This window comes from Agelaius tricolor, unplaced genomic scaffold (assembly GCF_023055355.1).
Source record: "Agelaius tricolor isolate 1412-34295 unplaced genomic scaffold, bAgeTri1.0.p SCAF_159, whole genome shotgun sequence".
Lineage (NCBI taxonomy): Eukaryota > Metazoa > Chordata > Aves > Passeriformes > Icteridae > Agelaius > Agelaius tricolor.
In genome coordinates, this window is record NW_027269419.1 from 30,564 (window position 1) to 46,802 (window position 16,239).

The 16,239-nt window shown below is 43.9% G+C and overlaps 1 protein-coding gene across 1 annotated transcript in view; it reads right to left on the reverse strand.

The window, feature by feature from the left end:
* Nucleotides 1–616: 616 nt before the first annotated feature.
* Nucleotides 617–16,239, reverse strand: part of VPS52 (VPS52 subunit of GARP complex) — a 46,062-nt gene continuing 30,439 nt past the window's right edge. The window contains exons 13-19 of the mRNA XM_071420723.1: nucleotides 14,191–14,314; nucleotides 13,255–13,350; nucleotides 10,926–11,033; nucleotides 10,175–10,240; nucleotides 8,059–8,170; nucleotides 5,071–5,189; nucleotides 617–1,282 (exon numbers count right to left, since the gene is read on the reverse strand). Coding sequence (XP_071276824.1) covers nucleotides 1,136–1,282; nucleotides 5,071–5,189; nucleotides 8,059–8,170; nucleotides 10,175–10,240; nucleotides 10,926–11,033; nucleotides 13,255–13,350; nucleotides 14,191–14,314 — 772 coding nt within the window. The 3' untranslated portion in view covers nucleotides 617–1,135. The remainder of the gene's footprint in view (nucleotides 1,283–5,070; nucleotides 5,190–8,058; nucleotides 8,171–10,174; nucleotides 10,241–10,925; nucleotides 11,034–13,254; nucleotides 13,351–14,190; nucleotides 14,315–16,239) is intronic.

The window sequence follows — 16,239 nt, forward strand, 5'->3', positions numbered from 1 at the left end:
AATTTTATGATTTTGAGGCGAATTCCCAAAATTTTTGGGGGTGAAATCTTGGGATTTTTTGGGGTGAATTCCTGGAAGTTTTGGGATGAATTTCCGGAATTTTTTGGGAGCAAAATTCCTGGATTTTTGGGGTGAATTCTTGGGATTTTTGGGGTGAATTCCTGGGATTTTGGGTCCTTCCATCCCCCAATCCCATCATGCCCAGGCAGAATTTTGGGGGGGAAAATGGGAATTTTGAGGGAGAAAAAAAATGGGAATTTTGGGGGAAAAAAAGGGAATTTTGGGGGGAAAATGGGAATTTTGGGGGGAAAAAATGGGAATTTCAGGCCCAAACCAGGCCTTGGGATCCGGGTGAATTCCAGGGATTTTTGGGCTGAATTCCAGGGATTTTTGGGCTGAATTCCAGGGATTTTTGGGCTGAATTCTGGGGATTTTTGAGGTGAATTCCCGGGGATTTTTGAGGTGAATTCCTGGCATTTTTGGGGGTGAATTCCCAGGATTTTTGGGCTGAATCCCCAGGATTTTTCCCAGGATTTTTGGGGTGAATTCCAGGGATTTTTTGGGGTGAATTCGGTTATTTTGGGGTGAATTCTGGGGATTTTTTGGGGTGAATTCCGGGGATTTTTGGGGGTGAATTCTGGGGATTTTTTGGGGTGAATTCTGGGGATTTTTTGGGGTGAATTCCGGGGATTTTTGGGGCGAATCCCCAGGATTTTGAGGGTGAATCCCGGGGATTTTTGTGGTGAATTCCTGGCATTTTTGGGGGTGAATTTGGGGATTTTGGGGTGAATTCCAGAGATTTTTGGGGTAAATTCTGGGGATTTTTGGGGCTGAATTCCCTGGATTTTTTGGGGTGAATTCGGGGGATTTTTGACATGAATTCCGTGGATTTTTGGGGATGAATTCCGGGGAGTTTTGGGGAAAATTCTGGGGATTTTGGGGTGAATCCCCAGGATTTTGAGGGTGAATTCTGGGGATTTTTGGGGTGAATTCCGTGAATTTTTAGGGTGAATTCCCAGGGATTTTGGGGGTGAATTCTGGGGGTGAATTCCGGGAATTTCTGGGCTGAATTCCGGAGATTTTTTGAGGTGAATTCCGGGGATTTTTGGGGTGAATTCGGGGGATTTTGGGGCTCCTAGAAGTTGGGTTTGTGCTTTTTCAGCTCCACCATCAGGTGGTGGATGTTGATGAGGTCGGTGCGGGCCGGCAGCGCCCGCAGCGGGGGCTGCTCCAGAACCTTCTGGAAGCGATGATAGACCTGGATCAGCTGCGTCAGCGCCGCCTGCAGGAATCACAGGGATAATGCCCACACTTCCCCCACTTTTTCCCATTTTTCCCCACTTTTTCCCCACATTTTCCCCACTTTTTTTCCATTTTTCTCCCATTTTTTCCTGGTTTTTCCCCATTTTTCTCCCATTTTTTCCTCATTTTTCTCCAATTTTCCCCCCCATTTTTTTCCCATTTTTCCCATTTTTCTCGCATTTTTTCCTGTTTTTTCCCCATTTTTCATGGTTTTTTTTTTCCCATTTTTTCCTGGTTTTTCCTCATTTTCTCCCATTTTTTCCGGTTCTCTTCTCATTTTTTTCCCCATTTTTACTCCCATGTTTTCCTGATTTTTTCCCCATTTTTTCCTGGTTTTTTTCCCATTTTTTTCCCGGTTTTCCCCCCATTTTTCTCCCATTTTTTTTCCTATTTTTCTCCCATTTTTCCTGTTTTTTCCCCTTTTTTTTCCTGGGTTTTTTTCCATTTTTTTCCTGTTTTTTTCCCATTTTTTTCCCATTTTTCCCCATTTTCTCCTGGTTCTTTTCTCATTTTTTCCCCATTTTTTCTCCCACATTTTCCTGATGTTTTCCTGATTTTTTCCCCCATTTTTCCCATTTTTTTCCCCATTTTTCTCCCATTTTTTCCCCTTTTTTTTCCATTTTTCTCGCATTTTTTCCTGTTTTTCCCCCATTTTTTTCCTGTTTTTTTTCCTATTTTTTTCCTGTTTTTTTTTTTCATTTTTTCCCATTTTTCCCCATTTTCTCCCATTTTTTCCTGTTTTTTTTCTCATTTTTTCCCCAATTTTTTTCTCCCACGTTTTCCTGATGTTTCCTGATTTTTTCCCCATTTTTTCCCCATTTTTCTCCCATTTTCCCCCCATTTTTCTCCCATTTTTCCCTTTTTTTTTCCCTATTTTTCTCCCATTTTTCCTGATTTTTTCTGGTTTTTCCCCATTTTTCTCCCATTTTTTCCGTTCTTTCCTCATTTTTTCCCCATTTTTTTTCTCCCACATTTTCCTGATTTTTTCCTGATTTTTGCCCCATTTTTCCATTTTTTTCCCCATTTTTATCCCGTTTTTCTCCCATTTCTTCCCAATTTTTTTCCTATTTTTCTCCCATTTTTCCCCATTTTCTCCCATTTTTTCCTGGTTTTTTTCTCATTTTTTCCCCATTTTTTTTCTCCCACGTTTTCCTGATTTTTTCCCCATTTTTCCCATTTTTTCCCCATTTTTCTGCCATTTTCCCCCCATTTTTCTCCCATTTTTTCCCTTTTTTTTTCCCCATTTTTCTCGCATTTTTCCTGGTTTTTTTCCCATTTTTTTCCTGTTTTTTTCCCATTTTCTCCCATTTTTTCCTGGTTCTTTCCTCATTTTTTCCCCAATTTTTTTCTCCCACGTTTTCCTGATGTTTCCTGATTTTTTCCCCATTTTTTCCCCATTTTTCTCCCATTTTCCCCCCATTTTTCTCCCATTTTTCCCTTTTTTTTTCCCTATTTTTCTCCCATTTTTCCTGATTTTTTCTGGTTTTTCCCCATTTTTTCCGGTTCTTTCCTCATTTTTTCCCCATTTTTTTTTCTCCCCACATTTTCCTGATTTTTTCCTGATTTTTGCCCCATTTTTCCCATTTTTTTCCCCATTTTTATCCCGTTTTTCTCCCATTTCTTCCCAATTTTTTTCCTATTTTTCTCCCATTTTTCCCCATTTTCTCCTGTTTTTTTTCTCATTTTTTCCCCATTTTTTTCTCCCACGTTTTCCTGATTTTTTCCCCATTTTTCCCATTTTTTCCCCATTTTTCTGCCATTTTCCCCCCATTTTTCTCCCATTTTTCCCTTTTTTTTTCCTATTTTTCTCCATTTTTCCTGATTTTTTCTGGTTTTTCCCCATTTTTCTCCCATTTTTTCCTGGTTCTTTTCTCATTTTTTCCCCAGTTTTTTCTCCCACATTTTCCTGATTTTTTCCCCATTTTTCCCCCATTTTTTCCTGTTTTTTTCCCCATTTTTCTCCCATTTTCCCCCATTTTTCTCCCATTTTTTCCCCTTTTTTTCCTATTTTTCTCCCATTTTTCCTGATTTTTTCCTGTTTTTTTCCCCATTTTTATCCCATTTTTCTCCCATTTTTTCCCTTTTTTTTTCCTATTTTCCTCCCATTTTTTCCTGATTTTTCCTATTTTTTCCCCATTTTTATCTCATTTCTCCCCCATTTCTCACCCATTTCTCTCCCATTTTTCCTGATTTTTCCTGGTTTTTTCCCCATTTTTATCCCATTTTCCCCCCATTTTCCTCCCCATTCTTTCCTGATTTTTTTCCTCATTTTTTCCCCATTTTTATCTCATTTTCCCCCCACTTTTCTCCCATTTTCTCCCATTTTTTCCTGGTTCTTTTCTCATTTTTTCCCCCATTTTTTTCTCCCACATTTTCCTGATTTTTTTCCCCATTTTTCCATTTTTTCCCCATTTTTATCCCATTTTCCCCCCATTTTTCCTGGTTTTATTCCTGTTTTCCTCCCATTTTTTCATGATCTTTTCCTGATTTTTTTCCCCCATTTTTTTCCCATTTTCCTCCCGTTTTTCTCCCATTTTTCCCTTTTTTTTCCTATTTTTCTCCCATTTTTCCTGATTTTTTCCTGATTTTTCCCCCACTTTTCTCCCATCTTTCCCCTAATTTGCTCCCATTTTTCCTGTTTTTTTTCCTATTTTCCTCCCATTTTTTCCTGATTTTTTTCCCCATTTTCTCCCATTTTTTCCTGGTTTTTCTCCCATTTTTCCTGATTTTTTCCTGGTTTTTTTTCCCCATTTTTATCCCATTTTCCCCCCACTTTTCTCCATTTTTCCCCCATTTTTTCCCCCACTTTCCCCCCATTTTCCATGGGAATCAAGAAAAACCCCAATAAAATGCGCTGAGAAGCCCCAGGATCGGGAATTTGTTGGGAATTTGCCGGAATTTTCTAGAATTTGTTGGGAATTTGTTGGGAATTTGCTGGAATTTGTTGGGAATTTGTTGGGAATTTGCTGGGAATTTGCTGGAATTTGCCGGAATTTTCTGGAATTTGTTGGGAATTTGCTGGGATTTGTTGGGAATTTGCTGGAATTTGTTGGAATTTGTTGGGAATTTGTTGGGAATTTGCTGGAATTTGCTGGGAATTTGCCGGGATTTGTTGGGAATTTGCCGGAATTTGCTGGAATTTGTTGGGAATTTGTTGGGAATTTGTTGGGAATTTGCTGGAATTTGTTGGGAATTTGTTGGGAATTTGCTGGGAATTTGCTGGAATTTGCCGGAATTTGCTGGAATTTTTGGGAATTTGCCGGAATTTGCTGGAATTTGTTGGGAATTTGCTGGGAATTTGCTGGGATTTGTTGGGAATTTGTTGGGAATTTGCTGGGATTTGTTGGGAATTTGCCGGAATTTGCTGGGAATTTGTTGGGAATTTGTGGGAATTTGTTGGGAATTTGCTGGAATTTGTTGGGAATTTGCTGGGAATTTGCTGGGAATTTGCTGGAATTTGCTGGAATTTGTTGGGAATTTGTTGGGAATTTGCTGGAATTTGCTGGGATTTGTTGGGAATTTGCCGGAATTTGCTGGAATTTGTTGGGAATTTGCTGGAATTTGCTGGGAATTTGCTGGAATTTGCCAGAATTTGCCGGGAATTTGCTGGGAATTTGCCGGGATTTTTTGGGAATTTGCTGGAATTTGCTGGGAATTTTCTGGAATTTTCTGGGAATTTGCTGGGAATTTGCTGGGAATTTCCTGGGAATTTCCTGGGAATTTGCTGGAATTTCCTGGGAATTTGCTGGAATTTCCTGGGATCCCCACCTGGATGATGCCGGTGCCGATGCGGAAGTTGCTGAAGGATCTCATCACGTCCTGGCTCAGCGCCTCCACCGCGCCCTTCCAGCTCCCCGAGAATCCCCGGATCAGCTGCGTCACCCGCGCTAAAATCCGGAATTTTCCTCATTTCCAAGAATTCCAAACATTTCCCAAATTTTTTCCCAATTTTTTCCCATTTTTTCCCGGTTTTTCCCCCATTTTTTCCCAATTTTTCCTCCATTTTTTCCCCATTTTTCTTGCTATTTTCCCCAATTCTCCACACTTTTTTTCCCCAATTTTTCCCACTTTTTCCCCAATTTTTCTTTGATTTTTTTCCCCAATTTCCCCCACTTTTTTCCCTCCTTTTTTCCCCATTTTTCCCCATTTTCCCCAGATTTGGGGCTCAGCCCTTCCAGCTCCCCGAGAATCCCCGGATCAGCTGCATCACCCGCGCTAAAATCCGGAATTTTCCTCATTAACACCAATTCCAAACATTTCCCAATTTTTTCCCCATTTTTCCTGAATTTCCCCCCAATTTTCGCCTGTTTTTCCCCCATTTTTCCCCCACTTTTCCCCCATTTTTCCCTATTTGTCCTCCATTTTCTCCCACATTTTTCAATTTTTTTCTCCCACTTTTCCACCAATTTTTCCCATTTTTCTCCATTTTTTCCCAAATATTTCCCCATTTTCCCCACCATTTTTCCCCATTTTTTCTCAATTTTTTCCCAAATTTTCCCCAATTTCCCCCACTTTTTCCCCTCCTGTTTTCCCCATTTTCCCCAGATTTGGGGCTCAGCCCTTCCAGCTCCCCGAGAATCCCCGGATCAGCTGCGTCACCCGCGCTGAAATTCCCAATTTTCCTCATTTCCAAGCATTCCAAACATTTCCCAAAATTTTTCCCCATTTTTTCCCATTTTTTCCTGAATTTTCCCCCATTTTTTCCCAATTTTTTCCTGTTTTTTCCCAAATTTCCTCCATTTTTTCCCAAATTTTCCCTGTTTTTTCCCAGTTTTTCCTCCATTTTCCCACATTTTTTCCCACATTTTCTCCATTTTTTTCCCCCACCTTTCCACCAATTTTTCCCATTTTTCTCCATTTTCTACTGAATTTTCCCCCATTTTTCTTGCTATTTTCCCCAATTTTCCACACCTTTTCCCCACTTTTTCCCCATTTTTTCCCAATTTTCCTGTTTTTTCCCCATCTTTTCCTCCATTTTCCCCCATTTTTCCCATTTTTTTCCCTATTTTTCCTCCATTTTCTCCCACATTTTTCAAGTTTTTTCCCAAATTTTCCACCAATTTTTCCCATTTTTCTCCATTTTCTATTGAATTTTCCCCCATTTTTCTTGCTATTTTCCCCAATTCTCCACACTTTTTCCCCCCATTTTTCCCCATTTTTCCCTCATTTTTTCTTTGATTTTTCCCCCAATTTTCCCGCACTTTTTCCCTCCTGTTTTCCCCATTTTCCCCAGATTTCCAGGAATTTCCCAACTTTTCCCAATTTCCCCCCATTTTTTCCCTGGATTTCCCATTTTCCCACTGTTTTTATCCATTTTCCCTCAGTTTTTTACCCATTTTCCCCCCATTTTTTCTGAATTTTTCTCCACATTTTCCCCCATTTCTCCTCACTTTTTCGTAGTTTTGCCCCATTTTTGCCCATTTTTGGGGTTTTTCCCCCATTTCTCACCCTCCATCCCGCGCAGTTTCTCTCCCCCATTCCCACATTTCCATTTTTCCCCATTTTTGCCCATTTTGGCTGTTTTTTACCCCATTTCTCACCCTCCATCCCTCACAGTTTCTCTCCCCATTCCCATATTTCCATTTCTGGGGTTTTTTGCCCATTTTTGGGGTTTTTCCCCCATTTCTCACCCTCCATCCCTCACAGTTTCTCGCCCCCATTCCCAAATTTCAGTTTTTGGGGTTTTTTCCCCATTTTTGTCCATTTTTGGTGTTTTTCCCCCATTTCTCACCCTCCACCCCTCACAGTTTCTCTCCCCCATTCCCGTATTTCAGTTTTTTCCCCATTTTTGCCCGTTTTTGGGGTTTTTCCCCCGTTTCTCACCCTCCATCCCTCACAGTTTCTCTCCCCCATTCCCACATTTCAGTTTTTCCCCATTTTTCCCCATTTTTGCCATTTTCCCCTCATTTCTCACCCTCCATCCCTCGCAGTTTCTCGCCCCCATTCCCACATTTCCATTTTTGGGTTTTTTGCCCATTTTTGGGGTTTTTCCCCCCATTTCTCACCCTCCATCCCGCGCAGTTTCTCTCCCCCATTACAATTTTTGGGATTTTTTCCCCATTTTTGCCCGTTTTTGGTGTTTTTCACCCCATTTCTCCCCCTCCATCCCTCACAGTTTCTCTCTCCCCATTCCCCCATTCCCATATTTCCATTTTTGCCCGTTTTTGCCCATTTTTGGTGTTTTTCACCCCATTTCTCACCCTCAATCCCTCACAGTTTCTCTCCCCCATTCCCCCAGTTCAATTTTTGCCCGTTTTTGGGGTTTTTGCCCCTTTTTGCCATTTTTCCCCCCGTTTCTCACCCTCCATCCCTCACAGTTTCTCTCTCCCCCATTCCCACACTCCCATATTTCCGTTTTTGCCCCATTTTTGGGGTTTTTCCCCCCATTTCTCACCCTCCATCCCTCGCAGTTTCTCTCTCCCCCATTCCCACACTCCCATATTTCCATTTTTCACCATTTTTGGTGTTTTTCCCCCATTTCTCACCCTCCATCCCTCACAGTCTCTCTCCCCCATTCCCACATTCCCATAATTCCATTTTTGCCCATTTTTGGGGTTTTTCCCCAGTTTCTCTCCCTCCATCCCTCACAGTCTCTCCCCATTCCCACATTTCAGTTTTTGCCCATTTTTGCCCATTTTTGGGGTTTTTCACCCCGTTTCTCACCCTCCATCCCGCGCAGTTTCTCTCCCCCATTCCCACATTTCAGTTTTTCCCCCCATTTTTGCCCATTTTTCGGGTTTTTCCCCCATTTCTCACCCTCCATCCCGCGCAGTTTCTCTCCCTCTCCCCTCTCCAGCAGAGCCTCGGCCTCGCGCACGAACCCGACCAGGCCCCCGAAGGGCGGCGCCAGCAGCTCCTCCACGAACTCCTGCGCACCCAAAATCCACACAATTCACCCCAAAATCCCCTCAGCACCAAAAATCGACACTTTCACCTCTCCCGCCCTTTTTTCCCCATTTTTTTCCTCATTTTTTTCCCATTTTTCCCTTTTTTTGCCATTTTTTTCCCGATTTTTCTCTATTTTTTTCTCATTTTTCCCCCCATTTTTCCCACATTTTTCACCATTTTTGTCTCCATTTTTCCCATTTTCCCCCCCATTTTTTTCCCATTTTTCCCCATTTTCCCCCCATTTTTTTCCCATTTTCCTCCATTTTTGTCTCCATTCTTTTGCCATTTTTCTTCATTTTTTTCCATTTTCCCCATTTTTTTGCCATTTTCTCTCCATTTTTCCCCCATTTTTTTCTCATTTTTCCCAATTTTTGTCTTCCTTTTTTTCCCCATTTTCCCCATTTTTCCCATTTCCCCCCGAAGGGCGGCGCCAGCAGCTCCTCCACGAACTCCTGTGCACCCAAAATCCACACAATTCACCCCAAAATCCCCTCAGCACCAAAAATTGACACTTTCACCTCTCCCGCCCTTTTTTCCCCATTTTTTTCCTCATTTTTTTCCCATTTTTCCCTTTTTTTTGCCATTTTTTCCCGATTTTTCTCTATTTTTTTCTGATTTTTCCCCCCATTTTTCCCACATTTTTCACCATTTTTGTCTCCATTTTTCCCCATTTTCCCCCCATTTTTTTTCCCATTTTTCCCAATTTTTGTCTCCATTTTTTCCCATTTTCCTCCATTTTTGTCTCCATTGTTTTTTCCCCATTTTTCTCCATTTTTTTCCATTTTCCCCATTTTTTTTGCCATTTTCTCTCCATTTTTTCCCCCATTTTTTTCTCATTTTTCCCAATTTTTGTCTTCCTTTTTTTCCCCATTTTTCCCCATTTTTCCCATTTCCCCCCGAAGGGCGGCGCCAGCAGCTCCTCCACGAACTCCTGCGCACCCAAAATCCACACAATTCACCCCAAAATCTCCTCAGCACCAAAAATCGACACTTTCACCTCTTTTGCCCCTTTTTTCCCATTTTTTCCCATTTTTTCCCTTTTTTTTCCCGTTTTTTCCCCAATTTTTGTCTCCATTTTTTTGCCCGTTTTTCCCATTTTTCCCCATTTTGGGGGCAGATTTTGGGGAGAATTTTGGGCAGATTTTGGGGTGAATTCTGGTGGTTTTGGGGTCAAATTTTGGGGTGAATTCAGGTGGTTTTGGGACAGATTTTGAGGTGAATTCTGGTGGTTTTGGGGGCAGATTTGGGGCAGATTTTGGGGTGAATTCCGTGGGTTTTGGGGCAGATTTTGGGGTGAATTCTGGTGGTTTTGGGGGCAGATTTTGGGGTGAATTCAGGTGGTTTTGGGGGCAGATTTGAGGCAGATTTTGGGGTGAATTCTGGTGGTCTTGGGACAGATTTGGGGGCAGATTTTGGGGTGAATTCCGTGGTTTTTGGAGCAGATTTTGGGGTGAATTCTGGTTGGTTTTAGGACAGATTTTGGGGTGAATTTGGGGCAGATTTTGGGGTGAATTCAGGTGTTTTTTGGGCAGATTTTGGGGTGAATTCTGGTGGTTTTTGGGACAGATATTGGGGTGAATTTTGGGCAGATTTTGGGGTGAATTCAGGTGGTTTTGGAGGCAGATTTTGGGGCAAATTCTGGCGGTTTTGGGGGCAGATTTTGGGACAAATTTTGGGGTAAATTCTGGTGGTTTTGGGGGCAGATTTTGGGACAAATTTTGGGGTAAATTCTGGTGGTTTTGGGGGCAGATTTTGGGGCAGATTTTGAGGTGAATTCAGGTGGTTTTGGGGGCAGATTTTAGGGTGAATTTTGGGCAGATTTTGAGGTGAATTCAGGTGGTTTTGGGACAAATTTTGGGGGTGAATTCTGGTGGTTTTGGGACAGATTTTGGGGCAGATTTTGGGTGAATTCCGTGGTTTTTGGGGCAGATTTTGGGGTGAATTCAGGTGGTTTTTGGGGTGAATTCAGTGGTTTTTGGCTCACCTGGGTGCGGGCTGAGAGCAGCTGCTGGAAGCCCTCGACCTCTTTGCTCTCCTCCACCGCTCGCTCCTGAAACCCAAAAACGCCCAAATTCACCCCAAAATCCACCCCAAATCCAGCCCAAATCCACCCCAAAATCCCCCAGGCTGGGGGGAAATGGGGGAAAATTTGGGAAATTTGGGAATTTGGGGAATCCCATGAGCACCCTGAGCATCCTGTCCCAGTTGTTGATGAGGAATTGGAGCTGCTCGGGTGGAATTTGGGGCATTTTTGGCCATTTCTGGGCCAATTTTTGAGGGATTTTTTTGGGAATTTTTTGGGGGTAAAATTTGGGATTTTTGGGAATTTTGGGAATTTTGGGAATCCCATGAGCACACTCAGCATCATGTCGTAGTTGTTGATGAGGAATTGGAGCTGCTTGAGGTGGAATTTGGGGCAACTTTGGCGTTTCTGGGCCGTTTCTGGGCCGATTTTTGCCATTTTTGGGCCGTTTTTTCGGGAATTTTTTGGGGGTAAAATTTGGGAATTTTGGGAATTTGGGAATTTGGGGAATACCATGAGCACACTCAGCATCGCGCCCCAGTTGTTGATGAGGAATTGAGGCTGCTTGGGTGGAATTTGGGGCATTTTTGGCGTTTTTGGCCATTTCTGGGCCATTTCTGGGCCGATTTTTTGCCATTTTTTGACCGATTTTCGTGGGAATTTTTTGGGGTAAAATGTGGGAATTTTGGGAATTTGGGAATTTGGGGAATACCATGAGCACGCTGAGCATCATGTCGTAGTTGTTGATGAGGAACACGAGCTGCTCCCGGCGCGAGGGGAACTCGGCGGCCGCGCGCAGCACCAGGTTCTCCACCTCCAGCTGGAAATGGGGCAAAAACGGGGGAAAATGGGAAAATTGGGGGAAAAAATGGGAAAAATGGGGAAATTAGGGAAAAATGGGGAAAAATGGGGGGAAAAATGGGGAAAAATGGGGGGAAATGGGGAAAAAAATGGGGAAAAAATGGGAAAATGGGAAAAATGGGGGGAAATGGGGAAAATGGGGGAAAAATTGGAAAAATGAGGAAAAATTGGAAAAAATGAGGAAAAATGGGGAAAAATGGGGGAAAAATGGGGAAAAATGGGAAAAATGGGGGGGAAATGGGGGGAAATGGAAAAAATGGGAAAAAATGGGGAAAAAATGGGGAAAAGGGGAAAAATTGCGGGAAATGGGGAAAAATTGGGAAAATGGGAAAAATGGGGGAAAAATGGGGAAAAATGGGAAATAAAGGTGGGAGAATGGGAAAAGTGGGGGAAAATGGGGGGAAAATGGGAAAAATGGGGGGAAATGGGGGGAAATGGGGAAAAAAGGGAAAAAATGGGGAAAAATGGGGAAAATGGGAAAAATGGGGGGAAATGCGGGGAAATGGGGGAAAAATGGGGGGAAATGGGGAAAAAATGGGGATGGGAAAAATGGGGGGAAATGGGGGAAATGGGGAAAAATGGGGGAAGAATGGGGAAAAATGGGGAAAAATGGGGAAAAATGGGGAAAAAATGGGGAAAAATGGGAAAAATGGGGAAAAATGGGGAAAAAATGGGGAAAAATGGGGAAAAATGGGGGGAAAATGGGGGGAAAATGGGGGAAAAGGGGAAAAAATGGGGGGAAAATGGGGGGAAATGGGGGGAAATGGGGGAAATGGGGGAAAATGGGGGGAAATGGGGGAAATGGGGGGAAATGGGGAAAAATGGGGAAATGGGAAAAATGGGGAAAAAATGGGGAAAATGGGGAAAAAATGGGGAAAATTAGGGAAATGGGGCCCGTCCCATTCCCTCCCAGTCCCTCCCAGTTTGTCCCAGTCTGTCCCAGTCCCTCCCAGTTCACCCCAGTCCCTCCCAGTTTATCCCAGTCCCTCCCAGTATCCCCAGTCCCCATTTCCCCATCATTTCCACCCCCAAAAATCGGATTTTTCCCATTTTTTTCCATTTTTTCCCAATTTTTTCCTTTTTTTTTCACTCCCAGTCCCTCCCAGTTCCTCCCAGTCCCCATTTCCCATCAATTCCACCCCAAAAAAATCAGATTTTTCCATTTTTTCCCATTTTTTCCCATTTTTTCCCAATTTTTCCCTTTTTTTTCACTCCCAGTCCGTCCCAGTCCCTCCCAGTTTATCCCAGTTTGTCCCAGTTTATCCCAGTTTGTCCCAGTTTGTCCCAGTCCCTCCCAGTCCCCATTTCCCATCAATTCCACCCCCATAAATTAGATTTTTTTCCCTTTTTTTTCATATTTTCCCCATTTCTTATCGGATTTTCTCCCCGTTTTTTGCTCCCAGTTCCTCCCAGTTCATCCCAGTTTGTCCCAGTCCCCTCCCAGTCCCTCCCAGTATGCCCCAATCCCCATTTTCCCATCAATTTTGCCCAAAAAAATCAGATTTTTCTCCATTTTTTCCCATTTCTTTGGGGATTTTTCCCCATTTTTCACTCCCAGTCCCTCCCAGTTCATCCCAATCCCTCCCAGTCCCTCCCAGTATCCCCAGTCCCCATTTCCCATCAATTCCACCCCAAAAATTCCATTTTTTTCCCCTTTTTTTTCATATTTCCCTCATTTCTTATCGGATTTTCTCCCCGTTTTTTGCTCCCAGTCCCTCCCAGTCCCTCCCAGTCCCTCCCAGTCCCTCCCAGTCCCTCCCAGTTTGTCCCAGTTTATCCCAGTTTGTCCCAGTCCCTCCCAATCCCCATTTTCCCACCAATTCCACCCCCAAAAATCAGATTTTTTCCCCTTTTTTTTCATATTTTCCCCATTTCTTATCGGATTTTCTCCCTGTTTTTTGCTCCCAGTCCCTCCCAGTTTATCCCAGTCCCTCCCAGTCCCTCCCAGTCCCTCCCAGTTTGTCCCAGTTTATCCCAGTTTGTCCCAGTCCCTCCCAATCCCCATTTTCCCACCAATTCCACCCCCAAAAATCAGATTTTTTTCCCCTTTTTTTTTCATATTTTCCCCATTTCTTATCGGATTTTCTCCCTGTTTTTTGCTCCCAGTCCCTCCCAGTTTATCCCAGTCCCTCCCAGTTTTATCCCAGTTTGTCCCAGTTCGTCCCAGTTTGTCCCAGCACCTGCAGCCGGGCCAGGAGGGCGTCGCTCCTCTCGCTGGGCAGGGTTTGGTTGATGCTGACGATGGCCGAGGAGAACTCGGCGTAACGGCGCGTGATCTGTGAGGGGGGGAAAATGGGGAAAAATCGGAAAAAAATGGGGAAAAATAGGAAAAAAATGGGAATTTTGGGAATTCTGGAAATCCCAGAGGCAAATCTGGGGGAAAACTGGCAATTTCTGGAAATTTTCCTGGTTTTTCCCCAGAATTCCCTTTTTTTTTCCCCATTTCTCCTCCATTTTTCCCCCATTTTTTCTCCCATTATTCCCCCATTTTTTCCCCATTTTTTGTCCCCTTTTTCCCCATTTTTCCCATTTTCCCCCGTTTTTCCCCCATTTTCTCTCTCACGTAGTGTGGTCGGGTGTCGAGCCCCCCGAGGTGCTGGGGGTTGGTTCCTCATCCCACCCCCAACATTCCTGTGATTTTCCCCCCATTTTTTCTCCCAGAATTCCCGTTTTTTTCCCATTTTTCCTGTTTTTTTTTTCCCATTTTTCCCGTTTTTGCCCGTTTTCACCCCATTTTCCCTCTCACATAGTGTGGTCGGGTGTCGAGCCCCCCGAGGCGCTGGGGGTCGGTTCCTCATCCCAGCCCCAACATTCCCAATGAATTCCTGGGATTTTCCCCCCAGAATCCCCGTTTTTTTTTCCCATTTTTCCCATTTTTTCCCCCATTTTTCCCATTTTCCCCCGTTTTCACCCCATATTTTCACTCTCATGTAGTGTGGTCGGGTGTCGAGCCCCCCGAGGCGCTGGGGGTCGGTTCCTCATCCCACCCCCCCTGAACTCCTGTGATTTCCCCCCATTTTTCCCCATTTTTTCCCCATTTTTTCACCCAGAATTCCCGTTTTTTTTTCCCATTTTTCCCAATTTCCCCTGTTTTCACCCCATATTTTCCCTCTCACGTAGTGTGGTCGGGTGTCGAGCCCCCCGAGGCGCTGGGGGTCGGTTCCCTGCACGCTCTGGATGTGCAGCTCCAGGATGAGCTCAAAGCGCGGCCACAGCAGCTCCAGCAGCCACGCCCAGTACCTGAGAAAACAGGGAAAAAACGGGGAAAACGGGAAAAATGAGAAAAAATGGGGAAAAAACAGGGGGAAAATGGGGAGAAAACAGGGGGAAAATGGGGGAAAAGTGGGGAAAAACGGGGGGTAAATGGGGAAAAAATGGGAAAAAACGGGGGGAAAAACAGGCAAAAAAAATGGGGAAAACTGGGGAAAAAGCAGGGGGAAAACTGGGGGAAAAACAGGGAAAAAAGGGGGAAAAATGGGGAAAAAAAAAGCAGGGGAAAAACGGGGAAAAAACAGGGAAAAAACCAGGAAAAAAACCAGGGGGAAAACAGGGGAAAAATGGGGAAAACGAGGAAAAATGGGGGGGAAAATGGTGGATTTTGAGGGGAATTCCTGAGGGAATTTTGGAGAAATTCCTGTGGGATTTTGGGGGAATTTTTGAGTGAATTTTGGGAGAATTCCTGAGGGATTTTGGGGGGAATTCCTGAGGGATTTTTTGGGGGGAATTCCTGAGGGATTTTTGGGGAAAATTCCTGAGGGATTTTTGGGGAATTCCTGAGGGATTTTGGGGTGAATTTTTGAGGGTTTTTTTGGGGGGAATTTCTGAGGGAATTCCTGAGGGAATTTTGAGGGAATTCCTGAGGGATTTTGGGGAAATTCCTGAGGGAATTTTGAGGGAATTTCTGAGGGAATTTGGGGCAATTTTTGAGCGGATTTTGGGGGGGAATTTCTGAGCGATTTTTTGGGGGAATTCCTGAGGGAATTCCTGAGGAATTTGGGGGAATTTTTGAGGGATTTTGGGGGGAATTCCTGAGGGAATTTTGGGGGAATTTTTGAGGGATTTTGGGGGGAATTTCTGAGAGATTTTTTTTGGGGGAATCCTGAGGGATTTTGGAGGGAATTTTTCAGAGATTTTCGGGGAGAATTTCAGCCGGATTTTTGGGGAATTTGGGGAATTTCTGAGGGAATTCTCACCCGTTGAGGGCAGGGACGCCCCTCTTGGCCATGAGGGTTTCTGAGGGATTTTGGGGAGAAATTCCTGAGGGAATTTTGGGGAATTCCTCAGAGATTTTTGGGGGGAATTTCTGCGGGAATTTGGGGCGGAATTCCTGAGGGATTTTGGGGGGAATTCCTGAGGGCATTTAGAGGAATTTTTGAGGGATTTTGGGGCAATTTTTGAGGGATTTTGGGGGGAATTTTTGAGCGAATTTTGGGGGAATTTCTGAAGGATTTTGGGCAATTCCTGGGGCATTTTTAGGGAATTCCTGAGGGATTTTTGGGGGGGATTTCTGAGCGATTTTGGGGAATTCCTCAGAGATTTTTGGGGGGAATTTCAGCCGGAATTTTGGGCATTTTGTTGGGAATTCTCACCCGTCGAGGGCAGGGACGCCCCTCTTGGCCATGAGGGTTTCTGAGGGAATTTTGGGGAGAAATTCCTGAGGGAATTTTGAGGGAAATTTTGAGGGATTTTGGGGGGAATTCCTGAGGGATTTTTGGGGGAAATTCTAAGGGAATTTGGGGGAATTTTTCAGGGATTTTGGGGAAATTCCTGAGGGAATTTTGAGGGAATTTCTGAGGGAATTCGGGGCAATTTTTGAGGGGATTTTGGGGGGGAATTTCTGAGCGATTTTTTGGGGGAATTTTTGAAGGATTTTGGGGGGAATACCTGAGGGAATTTGGGGGAATTTTTGAGGGATTTTGGGGGGAATTTTTGAGGGATTTTGGGGGGAATTCCTGAGGGAATTTTGAGGGAATTCCTGAGGGGATTTTGGGGGGAATTTTTGAGGGAATTTTGGGGAAATTTCTGAGGGAATTTTGAGGGAATTTCTGAGCGATTTTTTGGGGAATCTTTGAGAGATTTTGGGGGGACTTTCAGCCGGATTTTTGGGGAATTTTGGGAATTCTGTTGTTAATTCTCACCCGTCGAGGGCAGGGACGCCCCTCTTG